Genomic DNA, 27983 nt, shown 5'->3' with positions numbered 1-27983 from the left:
ATATCAACTTGAATATCAAGGGGTGATTGAAACATGCACCTCACAAATGAACAATCCTTTGTTTCCTGTCTCCAAGCCAGAGGATTCATATCGTCTAGTTTTGGACTACAGACACCTTAACTCCTGTTGTAAAACATTTGCAGTACAAAACTCACACAGTGCAGCACTAATGAATAACATTGTGCGCAAAAAATATAAAACGACATTAGACATCTCTAATGGGTTCTTTTGTCAAAACATTGCACCTGAAAGCAGGTATTTGACCGCTTTCTCAATAATGGGGTCACAAAAACAAGTTTGCCGACTCCCACAGGGATTCAAGTATAGTCCAGGATTATTCTCAGCAAGGGTAACCGAGTTACTACAAATATATGATGATGAGGCATTATCCTATGTCGATGATATCTATATTGCCCATCTAACTGTCCTGTTTCTAGGATATGAATTATCAAGTGAAGGCAAGAGCCTAGCTGACAATTTCTTAGAGAAATGTGCTGTACTGCAAGCACCAAAAACGCTGAAGAATTTACAATCAATACTAGGTTTCCTGAATTTCGGAAGAACATACATTCTAAATTATGCAGAGAGGGTTAAACCTCTCTATGAAATAATAAGACCTGATTTCAAACCAATAAATTGGACTCAGAAACACACAGAAATTTTAAGATCACTACAAACAGACATGTTAACTAAAACAAAATTGCAAACACGCGAAAACATACCCAACCTTGTAATCCGAGTCATCACAGGAAGATGCGGATTCACATACCTGACCTCTAATGAGGGAGAAACAGTACCTATAGCTTACAAATCACATTTGTACACTCAAGCTGAAATGAAATTGAGCTCTACACAAAAAATTCTGACAGCGGTTCAAACTGCTGTAGCAAAAGAAAGAGCCCTGGCCCAAGGCAAGAGAATAACTGTTTATACAGCAGAATCAGCCCTTGAGGCATGAACAAGCCCACGCAATCTGAATACAGTGGCATTAGATCCAAAATGGATACAATGGGAAAATTCTCTTGCTACAGAAGATGTGAAATACTATTTTGACCCGAAACTGAAAAAACTAGATGATCTAGAATACGAACAAGAATATCCTTTGCCAATCGAAATTCTGCCTCTCGAACAGTACACATGTGTAATCTACATGGACAGATTTGCACAACACTACGATGTAGAGGAAAAATCCTACAATGCAGCGTGCGCGATTGTTAAAGGTCGATGGCGCTCTGGTAAATTCAAACCGATGATTACCAAAACTGAATCACTCAGAAACTGTTCAGCTCAGCGAGCTGAAATAAGATCTTTAAAGATGGCGCTTGAAAATGCCGATCGTGAATTCCCGACACTAATAGTGTGCGATTCGCATTTCTGCGTCAAGTCTTACAATAGTGTGACATGCAGACATGGAGTAAAAACGGTTACAAAGATGACACAGGTGCCACAATAAAGCATAAAACGCTATGGGCACAAGTAGTTCTTTTAAAGGAAGAACTACAGAAGACTCACATGATACACGCACTGAGTCATCAACGTGATGGCGTTCACGTTGCAGGGAATTCATTGGCTAACACAGCCACAGTGGAAGAGGTTCAACCGGCTTCCGAAGCCACTGAAAAGCGTTCAGAAAAACACATAGATGGGGAAACCATGCTGGCGGGAAAAGCCTCATTAAAAGGCGATTATGCAGCATTACCTCTCAACTATCCACTCAGTAATACATACATAATTGATGCAAACTCCGTTCCTTTTGATCAAATTCCTGGAGTGGGGGATAAAGTAATTCCAAACACGAACCGGAGAGTTTTCTTGATTGAAAGCGCACACATGGTACTGGGTCCGAGGCACCAACAGATCTTGAAATCTCTAATAGAATTACAATCAGAGTACTAGTGGCCGGGAATGAGCGTGCAAATTTACAAATTTGCAATGGATTGTCCAGACTGCAACAGAGATCGCAGCTGTGAACCGGACCAGACTATTGCCAGAAATCTTTGTTAGAAAGCATCAGGCTATCTATAATGCAGAAATCCAACCGGTGAAATGCGTCCCCATAATTATTAAGACAAAATTAACTTAAAAATGTAGACCAGCAGCACTCGGCTGACGCCAGAACTGTTATAAAAGATTTGCAAGTCTTTATCGGCATATACGCAATTGGCATGCTACATTCTGATCAGGGTCCAGCCCTCGAACTTACAAAGAGGCCATGAACAGCATGGGCATTGCATTGCGGTACTCTTCTCCCTTCCATCCTGAGGGAAATGCGGTAGTGGAAAGACAAAACCGGGACATAAAGCAATCTATAACGGCGAGGGTATTAGGTTCGGGTGATGGGTGGGTCAAACATTTAACAAGTGTCCAACGTAGTCTTAATAATCTGCCAAGAAATTCTCTAAAAGGTCTCACTCCATACGAACTATTGTTCGGTACTAGAATGCACATTCAGGATCTTGATTGTCACACTTCAGTGGTAGAAGAAAAATCCTTTGATATCAAAGACTGTTTGGCTGTTTTACAGGATTTAAATGAAACCTGAAAAAGCCTGAGTAACATAAAGTTGAAACAACAGCCGACAACCACTGAAGAAAAACCATCTGTCCCAGCAAGACCTGTCTGGATTCCACAGATTGGGGATCTGGTCAGAGAGAAGATCGCGGTGAAGAAGGAATTTGGGCCTTCTTACAGAAAAGCTGTCTTAGCTGTCAGCGGAACGAGATCAGTTGTACTACCGCCCCTTGCTGGTAAAAAGGAGAACCGAGTTGTATCCATCGACCTGGTAAAACCACAATCATGTGGCCAATAATAAGTAGTAGGCCCAGTGGACTCCCAAGAAATAGCAGAATACTGAAATTTGCTCCAATCCAAGAGGCTCATACTGAGAGACTAATCACATTTGATAAACCTGCAGTGAATAAAAAAGGACTATGCAATAATGCCATGGAACTTGTGCCTCTTGAAACCCAAACTGTAACAGTTCGTCAAGAAACACCAGTCTACAATGATGTAGCCTCTAACTATGCTAATGAAACAAAGAAAAATGCAAAAGCAAATGAAAATCCGGAAATAATTCCAACAATTGACAGAACTGCATCTGGCTACTTCATCAACTTCGACGACTTTTCTGAAGATCCAAGCGAGCATGAAGAAATGCCTTCAACAAAAACTTTCAAAGACAAAGTAATTGAACTTTCTCTCCAACTAAAAGAAACATATCTGATTTCACCATGGATTGAATTTTGGATTGTGTTAGGTGTACTTACTCTCCTGCTTTGGCTCATCATGGTTCTATGTTTGGGAAAATTCATTGATGGAAAATATAGTACAATGGACACAGCAAGTCAGAACATCAACTTGGTCCTAAAGCCTCACACATCCTCCCACATCGAGAAAAGAGAACTGTCATCAGTAAACATCTCAGCCAATCCAATACCCGGTGCGGTAGCATGGGACAGAACTGATTATGACATTTTTGGCCCGGTTGAGCTCTTGAAATATCTACACCAGTTCAAGGTTTCATTAAGTGACTTTGTGACACCAAGTACTTTCTCTGATGATTGGGACTTTGAAAACATCAATAATATGATGTCAGATTTAGTAATGTCAGCCAAATTTACAGAACATGATTACTTACAGGGTTCATCGAATTATGAAGAGTTATACTGTTATAATCATTTTGGTGATCACTATTTGCATAAAACTGCACAGCCTACAAATGTTTTATCTTATAACCAATGGGAACACTGTCCAACTCCGCCAAATGAGAGCTCGAAAACATTTTATGAGAAATTCCAGTACTTCTCAGGGTTTAACAACAGTGATCCAGAAACATTTTATTTTAAAATGTTAACTAGGACAGGAATGAAAACAATGTTGACAAATACTAAAATGATTTATTCTGAAAAATTTTATGACAAAATGTCTACATTTGGTTTTGAATTCTGGAAAAACAACATTGAAACAAAAACGATCTGGGGTACCAAAGATTGGCAAGTACAAGGCCTAGAAGCATTATTTAGGGCCTGCATGATCCCAGACAAATGATATTCTTGAATGACACAATTCAACAAACTACTTGTCTTGGCCTAGCTAAGATAAAAGACTTAAATACACTGTGTATTCCGAAACCCATAACTGATAGTGATAGCACTACAGATGTGGAGATAGATGTATCCCATATTTTACACCAAAACAGAACACATCCTGATTGGAAAACGTGGTTGATCTGGCCAACAGACACAAATAACTGTCCAGATAGATTCCTGAACAAAACACAGGGGTTCAAAATGACCAGGCCAGACCCAAGATACTCCCAGAGACAACATCCAGGGATAGTTACAACATACAGTGTAGGGAAACTATGCCTTGAGTGGCTACAGAAATCCACACTGGCTGAAATTAAGCAACACTTGACTTTACCTAAAGACGGTGCTGACTTGCGTGATTTCATACTGGGACCACGCAAACAGCGTCAAAAACGTTTCATAGCAGCTGGTATATACGCTGTGTACAACGAAGCTTAGAAAGTAATGCAAATTGAAACAGCAGAAAAAATACGAGAAATTGATCGTATAAATTTGGAAAAATCACTCGCACTCCCGGGCATTGAGGATGACGTGCTGAGTCTCCTGAACCTCTCTCTACAAACTGGTCAAGTGCCATCTGCCTTCAAGGAAGCCCGTCTGATTCCCTTGCTAAAAAAACCGGGGGCAAACGCAAAATGTCTGAAGAACTTCAGACCAATTTCCCAGTTACCATTCTTGGCGAAGGTCCTGGAGCAGCATGTTCTTATCACCCTTTCAGAACATCTGGAAAGCAACACGCTGCTAGAGCCGAATCAAGCAGGTTTCCGTGCGAATCACAGCACGGAGCTGGTTATGTTGTCAATCGTAGATGAACTTAGGAACAGAGCAGACAAGAAAATCCCGGGGGCCCTGGTGCTGTTGGACCTCTCCGCGGCATTTGATACTGTGTGTCATGAACAACTACTGTCGCGGATGAGGGACTTCAGCATTCAGGGCATAGCACTGGCATGGTTCACATCCTTCCTTCAAGGGAGGACGCAGAAAGTGCAATTAGGTGACATGCTTTCTACCGCAACCTCGATCACCTGCGGAGTCCCACAAGGGTCTGCTCTGTCACCCCTATTGTTCAACATATACCTACAGCCTTTGATTCGAATGCTTAATCAAATGGACTGTCAGGTATATAACTACGCAGACGATACCCAGATCATCATCCAGCTGGAGGATAGCCAGAATGCCTTTACCAGACTGCAAAACATTCTGAGAAGTACAGCTAACTGGATGTCCGGCAACTCCCTAAAAATCAACCCGGACAAAACCGAGGTGTTGCCGATTACCATCGCTGGCAACCCTTGGTGTGACCGTTTCTGGCCCGGGGAGTTGGGCACGCCTCCAGAAGCGGCTGAGGTGGTTAAGAGCCTGGGCATCAAGGTGGACAGTAAGCTGTCCATGAAAAAGCAAGTCACAGCTGTGGTGGGCTGCTGCGTCGGCCTCCTTCGCCAACTCAGGAAAGTTTCCCCGCTGCTCTCTTTTTCCACCCTAAGGAGCGCGGTTTCTGCAATGATTTTGGCCAGGCTGGACTATGGCAATTCATTGTATATAGGACTCCCACAGGGCCTCTTAAATAGAATGCAGACGGTCATGAACGATGCTGCTAGGCTTATTTTTAAGAAACCAAGGAGTACCCAGGCATCCCCCCTCCTGCGGGAACTCCATTGGTTGCCAGTTAGGCAGAGGCTAATGTTCAAGGGGCTCTGCATTGTACACAAAGCGCTTCATGGCAGAGCACCCACCTATCTGAAATCTCGCCTGTCCCTTTACAAACCAGGGAGGGTGCTTAGATCTGCTGATTCCATATATCTGGTTCAGCCACGCTGTAGACTGACCACTGTGGGTGGGCGTGCTTTCTCACATACTTTGCCAGCTATGTGGAATAAACTACCGCTGAAACTCCGCAATGAAAAGAAACTAATGCCCTTCCGCAAGCAATTAAAAACTGTGCTTTTCCAGCAAGCGTGGGGTGGCCGCTAAATGTAATCTGATGCATCTTTTATTGTCTAGCTGATCCTAACAAAGCGCTTAGAGACCCCTGGGTTATAGTGCGCTATACAAGTCACAATAAATAAATAAATAAATACATTTCTGTAGTGGACAATGGGTTAATGACTCTGTCCTCCAGAATATATTCACTGGACAGCATTGTATCATCTACTATTGATATAATAGAGCAAGACTTACTAATGTTACAACATGGTCAGTCTCAATTACGTTCTATTGTACAGCTTGGTTGGACGTTGCAAAATCTACGTTCAGGCTACGTACCATGGCGTTTATTCAACACAACGTCATTATTCGGTATCTTTAACCTTACTGATAAACAAATCAGTTTGGCACAAAAAGGAGCAGACTATACGATTCTGAGCATTGAAAAACTTGAGAGATTGCCATTGACAATATCAGAGAGACTTGTCATTGAATGGATAATACACGGAACAATTTCAATTCCGATAACAACTTTCCAGTTTAAATACTGCCAAGAGTATATATCTGCGGGCCAGTATGAAAGGTTGGGTAAAGAATACATCAAATCAACCTGGGGTTTACCTTATACATGTATAATCATGGGGATGGGGGAGGCAGAGTGAGAATCCTTTCAGTCTCCGTAGGTAACTTTCATAATCAGAAGGGGGAAAGGATCACTGGTCCTGCTTAAACCTTGGGTTCACAAGTCAAGGACCTGGTATCTCCCAAACATATATGACTCTCAATGCGTAATCACTGAGTCATTTTTTGTCTTGTGCACCCTCCACCAGGAGGTCTGCCTCAAGGTTCAAGGCAGTAGTGATCGTGGAAAGTGGGGGGTAGTGGTGTGATTATTAAAAATCCGGACAGCCAGACAAAAAAACAATTTTAATAGGTCTGGGTTCGGACTGAAGCTAAAAATTACGGGTGCACTTTGCGAATTGGTAAGGGATTCTAGTGCATTATATAGAGTATTGTTAAAAAGAGGTCAACATGTTTCAGCCTTTGGGTGAGGACAGGCAGAGTCAGCACATGCTGCCAGGACCGAGTAAGAAGGCACTAAGTAAGGCCTCTCTCGATCAGCCTAAATCCCAGAGGGAGTAATTTCCAAAAAAAGACAAGGTACAATGAAACCTTAAAGTCACGAAGAATCAGGTCAATAACCCTTTATTCTTCTCACAGTTTTCTCACTATTCACTAACCCCATTGGTCCTGACGAAAGCCTATAGATCTGTTGACTACCAAAGGCTGAAACATGTTGACCTCTTTTTAACAATACTCTATATAATGCACTAGAATCTCTTACCAATTCGCAAAGTGCATCCGTAATTTTTAGCTTCAGTCCGAACCCAGACCTATTCAAATTGTTTTTTTGTCTGGCTGTCCGGATTTTTAATAATCACACCACTACCCCCCACTTTCCACGATCACTACTGCCTTGAACCTTGAGGCAGACCTCCTGGTGGAGGGTGCACAAGACAAAAAATGACTCAGTGATTACGCACGCACGTGTAGAAAAGCGGGGACACAGTATATACCGCAAAAGAGAGACTATCACTATCAATATACACGTGTATGAGAGTCATATATGTTTGGTAGATACCAGGTCCTTGACTTGTGAACCCAAGGTTTAAGCAGGACCAGTGATCCTTTCCCCCTTCTGATTATGAAAGTTTACCTTATACACACAGATGTTATAGTGAAGGGAAAAAGGAGGTATTCCTTAGTGGTAACAGTGGTAAAAAATCACTAAGCGGTACACTTCTGTGTCAAGGTATTAACTTGCATGGAGCCTGCAAAGGGTCTTCAAATAACCTTTCATGTCACCGGCATGGCACGCCTGCAAAACAGATAGAGCCATTTTTTAGACAACTTTGTAACAGGAGTTACGTTTTAATAAGTGACCACAGCTGTTGTGGAATGGTGCCAGGGAAAGCTTATCTCATGACCGTAACTTCCAGGGTCGTTTGCTGTATGCAAGTATTGTATCCACACAGCAATCCAGATATGGGGGCTGTGTTATGGCCTTCTTTGAATATCTCTTCTATTCGAATTGATACTTTAAGCAGAATGAAGTCTATTCTTTTACAGACAACTGTGCCTTTAACGTCATCCAAAGAAACGTATGATCTTTTAGTGGCAAGGACATCGGCAGAGATACATTCTCTTTTATCGACAAATTGCCCCGTGCATTTCGTAGAAATGTTAAGCCAAATCTTAAACATGTCTGATACCAGTGGCATAGCACATGTATTTAAGACAGTTTTTTGGGACTGTTAGCACCCTTTGAAACAGTTCTGGGCATCTTCCCGAATTTTGTCCATTCTGTCTTTGGCTGCCTACCCTTAATCTTGGGACTCGTGGCAGGAATTTTATTTTTGTTCCTTCTGCTCCGATATGGCAAGCCAATCCACAGACAAGACTCCAGCAACGATGGAAGAAACGATCCTAGAAATACGATACCGAGACCGTATCACTAAGGTCCTCGGATTGGCCCGGCTAAGAGATCTGAGTACAACCTGGTTTCTTTCATTCAGACCAATCTGGCAGGATTGCATCTTACCTGTGCTTCGATGTCTGCTATGCGGAGAAGAATGCGTGTTGGACGTCTGTCTTACACTACCATCAGCAGTACCAATGGATATCAATACTTTGCTAGGTCCTGTAACGACTCATGCATCGTGTTGTCCCCAGCGGCTACCTATTCTGATGACGGCATTTGTTGAGACTTCACCACTACGAGTAGGTGGAGGTGAGGTACGAGAGGAAAGCAGCACCAAACAGGTACAACCTTCTGTGAGCATTGCTGATCCAAACATCGATGATAGCAATCACGCTCCAAACTGCACAGTTTCAGCATTTTCGAACTTGGTCGAACTTTCACCTGATGTTGTAGACCAATTTTTTGCGAGTCTGTCTGATATGATGTCCTCTCCTAACAACGAGAATAACATTTAAAAACAATGATCACACAGTGTTCCCTGAACTCTGAATTCGGCCTTCAGTTTTGATAAACAAAGCTACTGAAAACATTTGGAACTATTTTTTCCCCTGAAAGCGAAATTATTTTTTCCATTTTTCCAAAATATTTACTTTTCATTTTGGCACATGGTACTCTGCTTAAAGTAGAACTATTCTTAGAGAACAGAGCTTCTATTTTTAGGATACTAGAGACAATATTTTACCTCAGCCTCTAGCACATATAGAGCATCTTGTATAAATATGTGATGGAATGGTCTCGACCTTCTTTTCTGTATTCAGAGCCATTTCATGTGTAATTTTCGCAATTCATTCAGCTGATATATATATGCATTTAACTGAATGATGACACTGCTTGAAAAACGTACAGTACCAACACTCATTTTCGTGTATTTACCATATACCATTTCAAATGCGAAATATGTATTTTGGGGTGGGTTGGAAAACACACATGCATCGTTATATGTTTACTATTGCTTAGTTTTTTAGTAATGATGGACATTAATCCGTGGAGTGGGTGTTGTATTTCTATCTAGAACCCTAATTCGATATTCCCGATTCATGCCCTTATGTGGTTATAATTAATAATATCCTTATAAAGGCATAAGAATCATATCCATATTCAGTAATAGCCCATACAGTCCAAAGCACAGCACGGCTACTCCCATCAACTCCTAGAAAGCACAACGCGTTCTTTAAACAAACCAAGCCTCCAACAGCCCGGGAAATCCCCCCTGCTTTTGTTTTGATTTGAACAAGAACTCCTGGAGTCCAGAAAGAACTGTTAGTTCTTTGTGACGTCTTTTGTCCAACCTTACGCCAAACTCGGCACCTTTCAGGTATAAATATACCAACAGTTGCCTTAAGCAAACACACAGTGGTTTGGAGCAGAGCGGCTATCTACTTGCCCGAGAGCCCAGCTGATGCGAGAGCCCACAGAAGCCGCCCCTCCCCTTTGACGCGCTGGAGAAGCTGCTTTTACTCACGCCAAGAAAATCCAGCTCAGGTGTTCCCGAGTCACCCTTGCGGGTTGCTGGGAGATCGAGTTCTGAAGAAAGAGATACCAGACCTCCCACATTCTATTACCAAGGTACGCAGCTGACTAAACCCTTAAGAGAATTCTTGATTCAGATTCTTGGCAAAAACAATCTTAACCAACTTAACTTAAACTGCTACTTACTTACTCCTTTCCAAGTATTAGCCTTAGGTCAGGTACACCGGGGTAGGCGTACTTAGAAGCACCAGTTGAGTACGTTAGTCAATGTTTTTATGTATGTATATATTTTATCTATTTTAAAGTATCAAATGGCTAAGAAACCATATCAATGTTTTTACAGTATTATTTCATAATACTACTTTTACTGTACGCACTTTACTTTATGATAAGTATTGCAATTGTGGCAATTTATTTCTCTTGCATGAGAAAGAAGACTGCTCAATAAAATAACATATTTTATTGAAAATGCCCGTCTCTCTATTCCTCTGCACTCTGGTGAAACGAAGTATGCACGGTTGACTGAGTGAAATAGCTGCCTATTGTTTTCACACGACTCTAGAGATACACTCTTTTCTGAGGGAGCAAAGTTGTCATGTTTGTATGGTTGTCAGAAGCTAATCCCTTCTTGTCTAAATCCGGAGAGTTAACTCTTTCCTGAATATTCGAGAAAGTTTCTAGTGACCTCTGAGCTAGCTGGCAAAACGAATTAAGTCTAATATAGTCAGTAGAGACCTAGTCGACCTATGTCTACACTGCTGTTTATATTATTCCAATGCGCAGAGCCTATTGGGAATATAGGAACTACACTACAAGCAGGTTAAATCATGTAATGTGTGGCATCGTCTGAAAGTTAATAATTACAGCAGCATTTCGTGAAGAGCTTCCTTCCCTGGGTGCATTTTTATTCTGATACAAATGTATGTAAGGAGATGTGGTTGTCATCTGATGTAAACTCTATTTTAAAACCTGGGCTACTTTTACCTTTATCTGATGTATTTCTTGTTTGACCTTTTTTGACGCAGATACTGACAGAATACAAGTTTGAATTCTTGCAAACTGTTTGCAACCATGAGCACTACATTCCTTTAAATTTACCAATGGCCTTTGCAAAACCCAAAGTTCAGCGAGTTCAAGGTATTATCTTATATTATATTGTATTGTATTATATTATATTACGTTATAGCTCTTGGTTCTTGTTTATTTTGGTGTCTATAAAGCATTGTCTCGTAAGTTGTGCATATGCCCCCTATATTGTGAAGTTTTACTTTAGAATAAAACATAATACAGATTATGTGAGGTTTGAGATGAGCTGGATGTCTTCAGACCTCAGACAATTCTAGACATGCTTAGGTGTTTATTAGTTATTGTATAGACGTTGAAGAAATATTGTTATATTCGCCCTGTGCTCTGCGTCACTGTCCATGTCGCGTGCTGTGCTCACGCTGCCCGACTTGGTGACATGTCCTGTGTTTGGTCCAACGGTCGTGAGTTGCCCGTTTGGTCCCGTTCACGATGGTTGGGTTTTCTACATCGCAACCTAATAAATTACCCTGATCAACACGACGCTGGTGTGCCGCCTTGTTACTTCATTTATAACATTTTGGCGACTGCTGGAGGCGGAGGGTAACGCGAGGAAGGAAAACAGAGTCTGCCGGAAAAAACGACGCGAGAAAAGAAAACCCGACCAGAGGAGATTTTCACGGACAAGAGAAAGCGGTTTAAAAGTGTAACATAAGCCTCAACGGAAGGTATGTCACAAAATCGCTCACCGTGAAGGGAACTGTGATTAAAGCTGTCTTCGCCCCAAGCGTGACGGAGCGTTAACTGTTGTTCCTTAGCCCGTCAACGCAGGCGACAGCGCCCCCCTTGGTGCCTTTAGTCTTAAAAGGGAAATCGTGTTTAAAAGAATGGCAGTACCAGTGAGCCCCACTGCTCGGAGGGCGGAACGTATTAAAAGGGAAACGCACAACTAAAGGGAAAGCGTTTTTAAACAGATACCACCGCAATTTCTGCCTACAGTGACACACTCACTTCTAAGCAAGTTCGCCTCTGTGTGTTACGCAGCCACTAAGACGTTTGTCATTAAAGACCACCGTCTTTGGAGGAAAGCAAATTTACAGTGACACACTCACTTTAAAATCGACCTCGTCACAGTGTGTTACTCATTTTCTTTCAACATAAACGTCAGTGACACACACACTTTAAATTTGGACATTACGAACATTGCTGAGTGTTTTAAATTTTGCTGTTTAACTTATCCTCTTTTGTGATTTGTGCATTACTCTTGGGTATTCACTATGAATGTGAACAATGCTATTCAAGCGCCTGTCCCTTTTCTGAGTGCCCCTGGTGAACCCTCAATGGAATGGGATGACTGGTGTGAGGCATTTGAGAATTATATCATAGCCTTGGACGGTACAAAGTTTTCTGCCATCAGGAAGAAAGCTTTGCTACTGGGTGCCCTAGGGAAAGAGGGACAAAGAGTGTTTAAATACTTGCCAAATCCGCCTCTTGACATTGATGATGTTTACAAAGATGCTCTGTTTAGACTTTATACTAGATTTGCTAAGCAGGAAAATGTTGTAATGCGCAGGCACAAATTCTACACTGCCCCTCAAAGAGAAAATGAAACAATTGATGAATTTGTCTCTAGGCTGAGGGAACTCTCTGTGAAATGTCAGTTTGGGAACATACAGGATGAGATGATTCGGGATCAATTAATCGTACAATGTTTTAGCAAAAAAACACAGGAAAAGATGTGGGCAGCTAAAAACCCCACCCTTACTGAGGCAATTACCATTGCTAAAGTCGCTGAAGAAAGCGATAGGTGTATGAAGGAACTTAAAAGGATACAACTTGGACACACTAGTTGTCAGGAAGTTGCAAGCTTACAGGCAGATGCTTCAGAAAGCATAGCTTTAATACAAGGGAGACAAACAAATAGGGGGGGGAAACCCACGACCTCTTTTAATAAAAGTGGAACAAGCAAGTTTAAACCGACCACACGGTCTTGTAATAGGTGTGGAAGTCCTTTTCATTTAGCTGATTCCAAGAATTGTACGGCTTTGTCCAGAGATTGTTTAAAAGGTGGGAAAAAAGGACATTATGCACGAATGTGTAGAACAATTGGCTCAAAAAAGGTTGCTATGGTTGAGGGTGAAGTTACTGATGATGAAGCAGAGGTAATGATGATTACGTCTCCTGGGTGGTTACCCTCACATTGGCAGCCTGGAGTCAACAGAGGGTGTTGTCCTATCTCGGCCTAAAGCAGATTCTGAATTGAATGGTGTTGTTGTCAATTTAATGGTGGATACAGGGTCGCTTTACACAATCATCCCTAAGAAATTGTATAATTCATCTTGCATCACACTAAGGGGTTACCAAGGTGTGAGCATTGGTGTCCTTGGATACTTTGAAGCAGATATTAAGTTTAAAGGGAAAGTCACTCAGGGGAAGGTTTATGTGTCCCCACATGGCCCTGCTATTTTGGGGTGGTTACACCAATATGAGCTTAATATAAGGGTGAACCCGAGAACTGATCCACCTGTAATGTGTGTTGAGGTAGAAAGTGCATGCAACATAGTTCAAGAGAACTTAGAAATTATTCTTAAGAAGCATGAAAGCATTTTCAATGAGAAGTTGGGGGAGGCCATTGGTTACCAACATGTCATCAAAACAAAAAAAAAGTGTAGCACCTGTGAAACACACTGCAAGGAAGATACCTCTATCTGCAAGAGATGAGGTCAGAAAGATCATCAAGCAGTTATTAGAGGATGATATAATTGAGCCTGTGGAGGCCACACAGTGGTTGAGTCCAGTAGTGATCACACAGAAACCGGACAAATCCTTGCGCTTCTGTGTGGACATGCGGAGCCTTAACAAGGCCGTGATAATGGATAACTTTCCGCTTCCGAACATAAATGAAATTGTCCTGAGTTTGGGTGGAGGTAAGATCTTTTCAAAATTGGACCTTCGCAGCGCATACCACCAGGTAAAGCTTCATCCGGACTCAAAGCAATTTACATTGTTCATCACTCCGGAGGGCACTTACCAATTCAAAAGACTTCCTTTTGGCCTCTGCTCTGCAGCAAGCGCTTTCCAAAGGATCATTACAGATGTACTCAAAGACATTGAAAGGGTAGTATTTTTCCAGGATGACATCCTGATTCATGGTTTGGATGTTGGTGACCATGATGTTATTCTGGATAAAGTTCTCACTGCTCTTTCAAGGGCTGGTTTAACATTGCGCAGGGAAAAATGTGTGTTTGCTGTTGAGGAAGTAGATTACCTAGGGTACCACGTATCTGGCCTTGGTATACAACCCAAAAAAGACCTTGTAAGCGCAATATGTAATGTGTCTGAACCTGATGACAAAGACAAACTAAGGTCTTTTATGGGCATGGTTGAGTACTATGCGAAATTCGTAAAGAACTTTGCAGAAAAGGTTGAACCTTTGCGAATTATCATGCGGAAAGGGAAAGGTTTCACTTGGGGTGCAGATCAGCGGAATGCCTTTTTATTGATCAAACAAAACATATTAGATGCTAACATTCTTAAAAGTTTTGTGCAGTCATATCACACCATCCTCACTGTTGACGCTAGTTCTGTTGGGATTGGTGCGGTCCTAACACAGAAAGGGGGTGGCAAACAGAACACCGTTGCATTTGCGTCGCGTTCTCTGACTGAGACCGAAAGGAATTACTCGGTCATCGAGCGTGAAGCTCTGGCGGCTGCGTGGGCAACTCGGTATTTCAGGGTGTATTTGTGGGGAATCACCTTCACACTCAGAACAGACCATAAGCCCCTGTTGAAGGTTTTAGCCCCTGGGGGGATTAGGAACTGCTCTGGGAGGTTAGCAAGACTTGCTGTTAGTGTACAAGAGTTCACGTGTAATGTAGAATACTTGCCTGGTTGGTGCAACAGTGTTGCGGACTGCCTATCTAGATTACCTGACACTAAAGAGCCGCCTAAGGAGTTAGCGACTGAAAATGTGGTCGCGTTTTTAGATGACTTAGAAAGTGATTTACCCAGCTCTATATCTAGGAGGGAATGGATTGAGGAAATGGGGAAAGATCCTGTTATGGTTGGCTTAATCAAGATGTGCAAAGAAGGGGTGTCAAGGCAAAGTACGGTCTCACCTGCTCTTAGGCCTTATGTTCAGTTACAGGATGAGATTTCTTTACAGGGCGAGCATATCCTTGTGCGGGGCGAGAAATATATACCTCCGGTATCCCTTAGACCCCGTATCATTGCCCTGACGCATGAGGGCCATCTAGGCCAAACCCTTACTGGCAAACGTGTCAAAGCTGATTTTTGGTGGCCGGGGGTAGATGCACAGGTGAAGAGTTGGGTTGAGCAATGCCAGCCGTGCAAGGAGTCTGAAAGGAGGTTGCAGGTTTGTGCAAGTAAAGATGGCATGGGGAGAATTATTTCTGACGATGGTGTATGGCAGAAGGTCTGCATTGACTTCATAGGTCCCTTTCATGATCTAACAGATGCTGAGAAATTTGCCTTGGTATTGGTAGATTCAACTTCAAGGTGGGTTGAGGTTGCCTTCATGAAAAGCATCACTGCTGAATCCACTGTCAAGGTCCTTGATGAGATATTTCGACGTGAGGGTATTCCCTCAATGGTGTTAACGGATAATGGCACGCAGCTTACCTCTGCCATTATGGAGGATTATTTTATTTTTCTTGGATTAAAGCATTTACGTACATCGCTCTACAACCCGCAAGGGAATGGACTTTGTGAGAGAATAAACAGGCTTGTTAAGGGCACTATGCAGCACTAAGGGCACTATGCAGCTCGCTTGTGCAGAAGGAGATTAAAGAAATGCTGTGGGCATACCGCACAGCTGATCATAGCAACATGTCTGTAACACCTTTTGAGCTCATGAGGGGGAGGGTGCCAGGCACTAAACTCATTCATACTTGGCTACATGAGAAAAAAAACAAGGTGGGAGGCAACATCCTGGGAAAAGCTGTCTCTACCAAAATAGCTGAAGGGGACCTGGTAAAAGTAAAACCTGGAGGTAATCAGAGGATGTTCAACAAATTTAGGGGACCCTACCAGGTAAGGTCCGTAGTTGGCAATTATGTTAAGTTGCAAAATGGTCAAACGTGGAACCTCCGCAGGGTAGCACTTTACCAAAAAAGGGTTAAGTTTGTTCCTTTAGCTCAAACTTCTAAGAATGTGGTTGCTGATAGGGTTTGCAGACCTCTTCGTTGTAAGGTTGCTCCTGCCCATTTGAAAGACTATGTGTAATTTCGTCTGTTTAAGGGAGGATGTGGGGTTGAATGGCCTGTTTTATCTTGTCCTGCATTCTCAAGAGTAAGTAGTGTGTTCGATGCTGCTTTGTTTTTCTTTGTGTTTCACCTTTTCTTTGTAAAGGTTACTATGAGCTTCTGACTTATTTATTCTGTTGCATTCTTTTCATTCTCTGTTTAAGGAAAAGAGATGTGTTATATTCGCCCTGTGCTCTGCGTCACTGTCCATGTCGGGCGCTGTGCTCGCGCTGCCCGACTTGGTGACATGTCCTGTGTTCGGTCCAACGGTCGTGAGTTGCCCGTTTGGTCCCGTTCACGATGGTTGGGTTTTCTACATCGCAACCTAATAAATTACCCTGATCAACACGACGCTGGTGTGCCGCCTTGTTACTTCATTTATAACAAATATATTATAATATGGATACCCGTGCACAGCAGGAAACTCTCGCAGTTTCAGGTCCAATGACCTTTCTTTGCACCTGTTCAATGTCCCTCCTGTATGCAGAATTACAAAGATCCTGTAGTTCTGTAACATAGCCATTACGCTCACCAAGGTAAACCAAGATTCTCTCCTCCTGCTCTTTTAAGGAGGAGACTGACGAGAGTGCAAGGCCCCTTGCCAACGGGTAGGTATAGTGCTCCAGACTGCTGTGTCTAGGATGCCTATCCTGTACATGGGGCCCCTCCTCCCAGCCAGATAATGAGAGATGACTAAAGCCTCTTTCTTGCGCTGTGGTTGTGCAGTGTTTTGCAATTCTCCCTTGGTTGATGCAAAATATAGGTACGTAGACCACCTCATGGGAGGTCTATCTTTTCCACCTACTTTGAATGGTGTTTTACGCTGATACATGTACTGTGACAGGACAAAAACACAGGCCAAGGTGGAATATTCTTCTTATTTTGGGATGCACTCACATGCAAAGTATGGACGCTGGACTAGAACACACGTGTATGCAGGTATGGTATTAAGAGGCCTTGTGGCCAAATATAACAAGTTAAGCACATAACCGTCAGTAATTGTCAACAGCTTCATTCAGTTAATCGCATATTCTACACGTTTAACATTTATTGTCTCTGTTGTCCTGATAACACTGTGATATTGTGACCATTACTTACTTGCATTAATAAAAATCCTACTAGCAAACTAAAAATGTGGCATGTTTACCCAGTAAAGTCCCCTGGTGTCTGCTATATTGTGATTTAATACATTTTATTGTTTAAAAAGTTTTCTAACTAGACTAAGAGGAGGGACCAAAATCCACCATGAAATTGAAACAATAGAGAAATCAAATAGCTTATGCAGTTGAGTACCATGTTTCATTAGGATCTTAGCCCTTGGTAAAACATAGGTACACACTGGCATCATGATGTTTAATTTTATTGAACGTGTACTGCTGATGCTCTATACAAACAGTGTTTTATTTCTGCCTTTTCTGTTTTTTTACATATTAATTAGATTTGTTTTCATTTGCTGTGGAACGATTCAGTCCAGTAGGTAGGTTTGGTGGATTGTCAAGCTGTTGTAATCAGATAAGAAGCTAAGGCTGTTGGACTCACTGAAAAATTGCTTACAATCAATTAATGCAGTAACAACGCGCATATTAACTTTCGAGCTTACTAACACACATATTGATCCGCACAGCATAAATATTTTTGTTTTGCATTCAGCTTTTGCTATTTATGTAGGAAAGAAAGGTATGTTCAACCTTATGTATTAATACCTGCTAAGATTATATTTGGTATAGTTGAAAAATCAGCCCCATCGTCAAGCCGCCACTTCTTGGTAGTACATTTGTGTCAATACTGTGAATAGGCTATAAGTTAATTAGTTATGCTCATTTTATGTACCAAGATATATATATATATATATATATTTATATATATATATTTATATATTTATATATATATTTATTTATATATATATATTTATATATATATATATATATATATATATATATATATATATATATATATATATATATATATATATATATATATATATATATATATATATATGTATGTAAATGTAAATGTAGTAGTATTTGTATAGCGCACTGAATCGACTCCCGAAGGGGTATCTGAGGCGCTTGTACGCATACCGCTGTGGAACCCTTCCTGGCTTTTCCCTGTGAAGTGCCCACTTCTGGGCACCCCCAAGGTGAAGCCAGACATCCTAGCATTGTGGGGTTGTGGGGGCCGTTGTGGAGATTAAGCAAGCTATTGCCCAGAGTTGCAGATATATGTTGTATATATGTATGTATATATATATATATATATATATATATATATATTTCTCATTTCTCATTTTCGCATTTCTCAGAGATTCTCTGGAAAATGCTCCATGAGTTCTGTGTGGGTGCCCGACCTATTGTCACACAATCGTCAAGATCAGGGACCCGTCTCCGTACCTATTGTGGCCGCATTCCACCTGCCAATCTCTGAGAAATGCCCCGCTAGAGGAAACTATCCTCTAACACATAACGCACCTTAGCGTGTGCGCCACATAGATGGTCTCCAAAATACTATTTCCTTAGAACACCTTTTAAAATTCACTCAAATAGGTCCTGAAGAAAGCCAGCCCAATATTGAGAGTCTGGCTGAAACATGTTGACCATAAAGGATATTGGAGCCACTAAAGACCTCCACCGATATCCACCTCTCTTTTTTAACCACTGACCAGGGCCCAAGCATTAAAATTGTCTTTTTTTGTAACCTGGAACCCTTTGGACAGCTTTTTAACACACGCTCCTCTCACTTTCACTGCACACTCACTTCACAAAACCTGCTCCACTGTATTCAGGCATCGAAGCACATCCAAGGTGCATTGGTGCCTTGGGTGGGACCCAATGATGAAGCATGTCACCAACTAGGTTGGTGAGTGAGGGTCTTCTTGAAACACAAGTGTGTTGGCCCTTAAAAAACATACGCTAGGAGCCTCTCCCTGGTAGCTAGTTCCTGTTGATACATACATGTCATGCGAGCCCCCACTCCCATTTCTAACACATTTTGGCTCTTTGTGGGCTCCCCGGGGTGTTTAGAGGCTCAGGGAGGGGAGGCTGCATGGCCCTCTCCCCTTTTTGGATGATTTTGGCCCCAGGGATGGACTCTGCGGGCCTTAAAATTATGCAGTGTGGCCCCGGATGTATTTTTCTTTCTGATCCTTTAAATGTCTGGGTTGAATAGCAGAATCTTTGGACCCATTTTTTCTCTTTTTGGCCCCTCTGGATTCCCAGCCTTGTGGTCTAGTGCGTCTGGGTATCCCTCACCTGCCTCCATATATATTCATTTTTTCAATAACTTCAGAACAGGGGACTAAGTCCCTGAGTACTGAATTGGCTGCCCGCAACATTTTTCGCAAGTTGCTGGCAGCCAATCAGAGTGCTCGCTTTCTCGAGATTTTGACTCCCAAGGAAGCTAGATGGCCCAAGCTAAATAAAGCTCCCTGGGCCAATCAGAACGCTCTATTTTTAAAAGAGTGCTCCCACAAGAGTCTTGCGGACCCAACTTCCTAAATATACAATTATTTTTTAGCCTACATTTCTCAATAACTACTGAATGGATTTACACCAAATGACAAAAAGCACAATCTGTGGACCAAGATCAGCTTCCTGACGAATTTGGTGTGATTCTGTTTGACAATTTTTGGTTACCCTTGTCTAAAGAAGTCTTTGGAAAATGCATGGGGATTTTGCATTTTGGGACCCCTCTTTTTCTTGCCCCTCGCTTGATGTGTCACCCTTAAACTTTCCAGGAAAGAACTCAGGGGGAAGAACATTTGTTTGGGAAAGTTTTTTGAAGGTTCATCAAATGGGATCAAAGTTATTAGCAAACCAAAAATCGCACTTTCTATGGAAAAGCAGACCTAACTATAACTACCTAGTGATGACATATGGGATATCTTGTACTCCTACTTGTTCTTTTACTGTATTCCTTTGATTATATTTTTCTTTATTCTCTGTCTATGTAATTTATGTGTTACTCCAAGCCCTCAGATGCTCATGGGCCTTGTACATACTACATAAAAATTCAAAATGCAGAAATAAAATTCAAATTATGTATTAGTCTTTCTATCATATGTGTGGCTGCTGACGACTTCCTAAACCTCTTTCTACCATAGACATAGTAGAAAGACTAGTATCTCTGTATCCTGAGTGTTCTTCCTAATAGAAATAATACTATTCCATTATATCTGTAGCGGGTTTAGGACAGGGACAAGTGACAAACATAGACAAATACTTCTACTAAGGATCAAATTGCCTGTCAAAATTAAATTTCGGATCTTTGCCTTTGCAAGTTGGTGCTACAGGCATCAGGACACTGAGCCATTAGGTCTAAACCACGTGTGGTAAGTTATGGAAATGATGGCACTGCCATGCCTTCTCACTGGCATGCAGAATGCCTTTGCATGATGGACCTCACAAAGCTGGGTTCCGCAGTGCAGGATGCCCATCACTGCCGCAGTTTTCTTCTGTGGCACAGGACTCACCCAACCTATTGCGGTATTTATTATATCTCATGTCTTAGCATGAAGAGTATACAAACGGAGAGTGGGGTTGCCATATTAGAATAGAGTCTGTCTTATTCATTAATAAATAGACCATTTACATTATTAATTGCATATGTGTAAAGGATTAATTTATATCATTAAAAATATATGTGACATGTTTGTAATTCAAAACATGTTGAGTGGAAGAAAAAACATTTGAAATTTGTTGTCATTGCCAGTAAATTACTGGGACTAGAATATCAGCGACTAACAATTTTCTGATGAAAATATAGTACCCTAAATACAGTTTACAAATATATAATATTAGTAATAGAAAGTCCACCCAATGAACTATATTTTTGTAAATTTTATTTAGGCCACAATATTTATTGCAGACAATATTTTTGTGATTACATATAACATGAATAGCATGTATTGTTAATGTAAAAAATATAAATAAACAATGAAGGAATAAATAATTTTCCTAAATACGTGAATCAGGTCATTTTTAGGGTCCACTCTCTGCAGTCAACTGATTACAACTCCACACAAATAAAATTGATTGCTGCTTTACCTACCTTGAAATTAGCATTGTGAGCATCCTGCCATGGATTGGTATATTTTACTTATATTAGCCCGAAACCCTAACCTTTTTGTCTAATACTTGTCATTAACTTCTGCCTACTTGACAATCTCCTGTTGCACAGGATATCATCAGTCACTGCTACAACGGCCCATGCTGTCTGCAGAATTTGCCCCTGCCTATATGAAAACTTTCCCTTTCACAGGGAATTACGGGCAAGAAATATTTTTAAAGGGCGGGCCCAAACCAACCAATGGCTAAAGGGGGCTAACCTAAGTCTTGTTTTTTTATATTGTTAATTGAAAAAATCCAAAACATGGAAGGCATAGAGCAGAAGGTATGTCATGAGGAAAAGTATTACAATATTTCAAATGCTAAAAGCAACACAAATCCCATGACCAAATAAAAACAAAATACCCACTTCAGGTATTATCTACAGATGTATGTTGACACACTAAAATGATTCCCCAAATCTTTAAAAAAAATTGCACCACAATTATTTTATCACAAACATTACAATCATTTAAATGCTTGTTTTAATCAGATTTCAGGTAATTGTTTATCACTCAGAATGTGTTGATTTTAGATGGCTTTTTTCATTCACCAAAGAGCCTGTCAGCCGCTACTGTTCCTGAAAACTAGGTACTGCACTCATTGGATTGAAACAAAATACTTTCTCCCTACATGTAAGAGCCCTTAATTGATTTCCCCACATAGAACTATTTTGCCTCACATTACAGTCCAATAGTCAAAATCCAGTGACAGTTGCCCGCCCTAAATTGGATGGATTGCCGTCATATAACCTCACAGTTTTTGTGCTTCTATTGAAAATAACACACCCTGGCAAGCAACCTATCTAGGTTGCTTGCCTGGGTGTGTTATTTTCAATAGTCTATTTACCCTGACCCAGGAGCTTGATCCAATTTTCAGGGGGTCCTTGTTACTTATAATGGTTTTTGTGCTTCCACATCAAAATGGGGAAACAACATTTACAACGCAGTCATCACATCGCACTACATTTACAACACAGTCATTACATCACAACATCCTTTACAACGCATGTCACTACAACACAACCATTACATTGCATGTCACTACAACGCATGACATTACATCGTAAGACACTACAATGTCAGCATTACATTGCATGCCATTACAATGCATACCATTACAAAGCATAGTACCCCTACACTATCCAACACTTACCCTACTGTTGTGGAGAAGTGTGGCTCAGGGGTTAGAGGCGGCAGACCCGGGAGCTGAGATCGGCCCTGGACCAGGGTTCAATTCCCCGCCTCGGCGGGTCTTGGGCTCAAAAATTCCACGGACTCGATAATTCTCGCTCCGGTGCCTTCTCGACTCACGGGTTCACACTCTGCGACTCTGGGCAATAGCTTGCTTAATCTCCACAATGGCCCCTCGCGGTGGGATGCCTGGCTTTCACCTTGTGGATACCCTGCCGGGGTTATCTCACAGGGGAATACCAGGACGGGTTCCCTAAGCAAGCGCCGGGAAACCCTTTGTGGGTAGCTGTGCGCTATATAAGCTCAAATACATTTACATTTACATTTACCCCCTGGAGTTAGATTAGTAATTTCTACCCCTACACTATCCAACACTTACCCTACTGTTGCACCCCCTGGAGTTGGAATAGTAATTTTTACCCCTACACTATCAAACACTTACCCTACTGTTGCACCCCCTGGAGTTACAATAGTAATTTTTACACCTACACTATCAAACACTTGCCCTACTGTTGCACCCCCTGGAGTTAGAATAGTAATGTTTACCCCTACACTATCCAACACTTACCCTACTGTTTCACCCCCTGGATTTAGAATAGTAATTTTTACCCCTACACTATGCAGCATTTACCTTAAATGCAATGTAATGGTATGCGTTGTAAATGTATAATGCGAGGTAATGGAATGGTTGTGAGGGATGTTGCGGTGTAAAAAGTCTATTGTAAAGGCATGGGTTGTAAATGTATGCGTTGTAACATCATACATTCATCAAAATGTACTATTGGCAGAGGCAGATGAGGCTTCGACAGTACAAGCCTGGGGCTCCCCCCATTTCTGCATCGTTTGGGGGAACCACAGGTTTGACAGTGTTCTTCCACTCCATCAAACTCTAAATGACCCCTTAATCCTCTATCTTATTTATCCAGAGGCAATGCACATGTACAAATGTGTAGCATAGACAGCCGGGGCATTCATGGGAATCAAGGATTTCTTTGCTTACTTCAGGGGATGCATTACACAAAATGCCAAGAGAGTGCAACAGACATGTGTGCCCCTTTTTATGCGCCCCTAGGCTCTTTTGTGTTACAGAAGGGGCTGTTGATTCTTGTGCAGCGCCTTCTACAATACAAAGCATGCTGGTGCTACATGTATGACAGCGAGATTTCAAGGGGGGCATTCCCTCATTTGCATGGGGGCATGGCTGCATGCAAATAAGGGAACACTTGTTCTCTTCCGTATTATAGGTGTAATGATAGAAGCAAATGTCAGGGGCCATTTTGACTGCACCAACTCCTTTTGGAGCACAGTCATTTTGCCCCCCTGCCCCCAAAGGAGCCCCATAAAGGGTACCAAAGGGGTCCAAGGATCCCCTCCCTCCACATTCTTGCCTGCAGGCAGTTGCAGTCACAGATTCACCTGCCTAAATGTGGATTTCTGCCCCTGTTGAAAAGCTTCCGACTTACCACCTGCACTGAGAAGGCATCTTGGCTGCTTCAAACAGCCTGTCCACCTTTCACTAGTGTGCTGTCCAAGGACAGGTATGCGTTTGCAGTTGTCATGGGGGCAGCATATTATCGGTAATAGGGCACGCTGGGCAGGTCTGCGTCTGCTGCAACCAGTTAAAGATGTGTCTTGGCGCAGACAAGGGCAGTACTCCCTATCAGTAATATGTCCCTGGAGTTTTTTCAATCATCCAAAAGTCATTTGTCTACTCAGAGCCTAGAAGAAAACTTAGGCTGGGCAGATTTCTACTATTTAAAACATGTGAGAAGTATTTTGACACCACATGCTCACATATATTCCTCATCGCAGTATAAGTTTAGGTATATATTCAAGGCAAACAGAATGGGTGGGCCTAATCCTGACTCCTGGCGAGGCTCTCTCCTCGTCCCTATCCACAAAAAAGGCCCCAGGTCCAGCCCTGATAACTACCGGATGATTGCCCTTGTTGATGTTGAAGGGAAGGCTTATGCAAGTGCTCTAAACTAATACACTTTACTCAAACTGGCTTCCAAAAGGGCTGCCACATTGAAGACAATTTGATCAGTCTAGCCCACATAATTGAGGGCACGTTCGCTACAAAAGGAAAATCGCTATAACTGGGATTCATCGATTTCCAAAAAGCCTTTGAAAGCGTTGTTCGTCCCAGCCTGTGGGAAAAATCAAAGAACTGGACATCTGGCAGTCACTATTGAATGCTCTCATCGCCCTGTATACTGACACCTGGGTAAAAATAAGAGTTTCGTCTGGATGGTCAACAACCAATAAAATCATGACCAACAGAGGCTCAAAGCAAGGATGCCTATCGGCCCCTCTACTCTTTAATTTGTACCTAGCAGACCTGCCCGAGTGGCTGTCTTTCTTTCGAGCATTTCAGCCCAAAATCGCATCTATAAAAATTCAATCAATGCAATATGCAGACGACATGATTCTCCTTGATCACACTCAGGTGGGCCTCCAGAGGCTCTTTGACTCTTTGGCCTCGTACAGCAAAAACAAACCACTTAGAGCTCATGATGCAATTGCCACGAAAACCTTAATTTGTGTCTTATGCATTTGCAAGACCTTGCGCCCCTTGTGAACCTTTTGGCTGCATCCAATCTGGTGCATCCTCAATGTGCAGACATGCCAAGAGGCCCTAGACGAGTGCATGAAGGGTGACTCAGCTCAGATGGCCGCCGGTTTTGTAAAATACATGTCTGAGATCAAATCTATTTCACCTGTAGACGATTGCTATGAATTTCAGCCATGCCAGTCATCAACTTTCTTTTAATATAAACTCCTTTTTTAACGGAAAATGAAAATTGCTTTTAAGCTCTTTTATATGAATTGTGCAATACATTTTTTTATCTATCTTTAGGTATTACATAGATATTTATGTAATAAAATAGTAAACATGGTTTAATTAGCACACATTACAGGTGATGAAGGCACTTATAAACCTTCTTTCACACATTTATTATCACTTTGGAAATATTATTACCACATTTAATACCTCCGTTGAGGGAAAGAATGAGTTAATGACCCACCCGAGTCTTCAGTTCCTGTGACTCCTGGCCTCTCCCCACATTCAAAATGGCGAATAGTTGTATGATACTTAGTACATTTACATGTATACTGCTGCTTCTTGTCTGTGTGAACATAAGTACAGCATGTAGGTAAAGTTTGTCGCATCATGTTTGCTGGCTGATACGTAATCGTTTTGTGAACGCTGTTATAGGAGAAGGTATGTAAAGCTCCCCACACTTTACTGGTAGATGTAATTATGTGCCACATTAAACTATATGTAAATAAGTGCATGCATCCGCAATTTCACACCAAGTCAACCTAGATACCCTAAATGCATTGTACATACATTCTACAAACAGGAAAGGTAGGTATGTATGTAAAGCTTTAATTAAAACAAATGCACTGTATACTATATTGTTTTCTGAATTTGACCTTGGTGGAAGCGTTTAGCAAATTTAAATCCAAATTACACTGAAAATGTATAATCACCAATATGATTTCCCAATGTTTCTGACTTTCCTGACTCCAGCAGATGCCCTTTATTCCTCATGTATGAGGCTACCACATCTGCAGCTTTTTGTTGCTTTTCAAAGCCACGTTTCAGCAACATGCCTGCTGTGTTTGTCGAGTCGCAAGCTTTACTAACCAGACGTTTTCGAATATTATTAAAAAATAATATGAAAATGTTATTGAAATCAACAGCAGCCATGTCTCCAACACATGGCTCTGCATTTCAAATGTGCACATGTTCTGCATGCCATTGTGAACATGTTAATGAGCAGATACAGAAGCTCATCTTCAATTGTTATATGGTGGTCATTCTGAACATGCTTTGACTTCGAATATATCTCCAACACAGATGTGAACCTCGAATACAGCTTATCAGATGACTACTGCAAGAACCACTTCCTGGTGGGTCTGCTACTAAGGGAAACAGCCTTAGCTCTTCTGGACAGTCATGATGTTCGATACACTGCCATGTCAACATTAAAGAATCTTTTAATAAAACATGCATTCGACAACAGGTATCAACATAAGGTAAGCTATTTCAACAGATTAGAGTTTTTTTTTAATTGAATTATCACAACGCATCGAAATGCTGTGGTTTAAAACATATCGAGAACCTAAAATGCACCGGCCAAGCCAGCCATTTTCCTGTTTGGATCTCTGAACGCTTTTGTGCTGCAATATTCTTATTTTAAATGGATTCCAGGACCTAAACTGCCTGTTACTCCTGTTCCATGAAGGCTTCATGGTCAGGGTTTATTGATGGGTGTTTAGTGAAGACATGTAAGGTAACATATATGTACATAGGCATTGAACTTGTGGTTATTATTACAGACAATATCAACTGTGAGAAGCCTCAAAAGAATACGCAGCTGAAAGACAATTTATACACCTAAATATACTCAACCACATATAACCTGTCTATCTTGAAGGCCATCAGCAGGCTACCAGTCGCCAGGAACTCTGCTTGGAAATTACTGTGCATTACAAACCATTGCATTAAATGGCATAGATCCAGGCTTCCTACAGAGGAAACGCCCAAAATACTGTTAGGCAAAAACCTTATCCTATATATATATATATATATATATATATATATATATATATATATATATATATATATATATATATATATATATATATATATATATATATATATATATATATATATATATATATATATATATATATATATATATATATATATATATATATATATATATATATATATATATATATATATATATATATATATATATATATATATATATATATATATATATATATATATATATATGCACAGGAACCCTTCAGCAAAACAGCAAAAGGAAGAGGCCACACGGGGAATCCAATTTAGGAGGCTTTAATGTAGACAGCATGCAGGCATAATGCATTTCGGCCAACGGCCTTCCTCAGACGCCCTCTGCTAATCAAACAGCACCACCAACTTTGCGCCTCATAATGCTCCTGCTGTTCCCTCATTGGAGAAACAGAAATCCCTCTCCAATCACGTGGACGCCCTTCAGATGGAGCACTGTGAGCACTGCATCTCCCAGATTGCATCAGTGCTGGGCAGGTATTGCGTGGAGACAACGAAAATTCAGTCCATGTGGGCAGGAGTCCTGCAGGGCAAGGCGCTGTGTGCCTGATTAAATCACAGTCCCAAAAAGCCTCCTCGGGTCCCCGCATCCGTTTTCCACCCCTTGGCAGTGAGCATGCCAGGCCGTGAGCTCCAATTAAAGTTAATCACAGCTCCTTGTGAAGTCACAAGCCGCCCCTGGCGGCGGCCCCTTGCTGTACTCACACGTCGAGGTGGGCTGGCACCGATCCAATACCTTGGACGAACAGGGAACTGCAGATGC

At 41.5% G+C, this 27983-nt stretch overlaps 1 protein-coding gene across 5 annotated transcripts in view; it reads left to right on the top strand.

Annotated features, from left to right (window-relative positions):
• Positions 1-27983, top strand: part of DOCK11 (dedicator of cytokinesis 11) — a 1133414-nt gene that overhangs the window by 688773 nt on the left and 416658 nt on the right. For 3 of the 5 annotated variants that reach the window (XM_086918718.1, XM_086918717.1, XM_086918720.1), the window contains 3 exons: positions 11049-11160; positions 17749-17787; positions 26474-26652. In XM_086918718.1, coding sequence (XP_086774844.1) covers positions 11049-11160; positions 17749-17787; positions 26474-26652 — 330 coding nt within the window. The remainder of the gene's footprint in view (positions 1-11048; positions 11161-17748; positions 17788-26473; positions 26653-27983) is intronic. The other 2 variants (XM_086918722.1, XM_086918719.1) reach the window with 1 other exon arrangement.

The sequence above is a fragment of the Lissotriton vulgaris genome, chromosome 4_1 (assembly GCF_964263255.1).
Source record: "Lissotriton vulgaris chromosome 4_1, aLisVul1.2, whole genome shotgun sequence".
Classification (NCBI taxonomy): domain Eukaryota; kingdom Metazoa; phylum Chordata; class Amphibia; order Caudata; family Salamandridae; genus Lissotriton; species Lissotriton vulgaris.
This window is presented reverse-complemented; position numbering and strand designations above follow the sequence as displayed.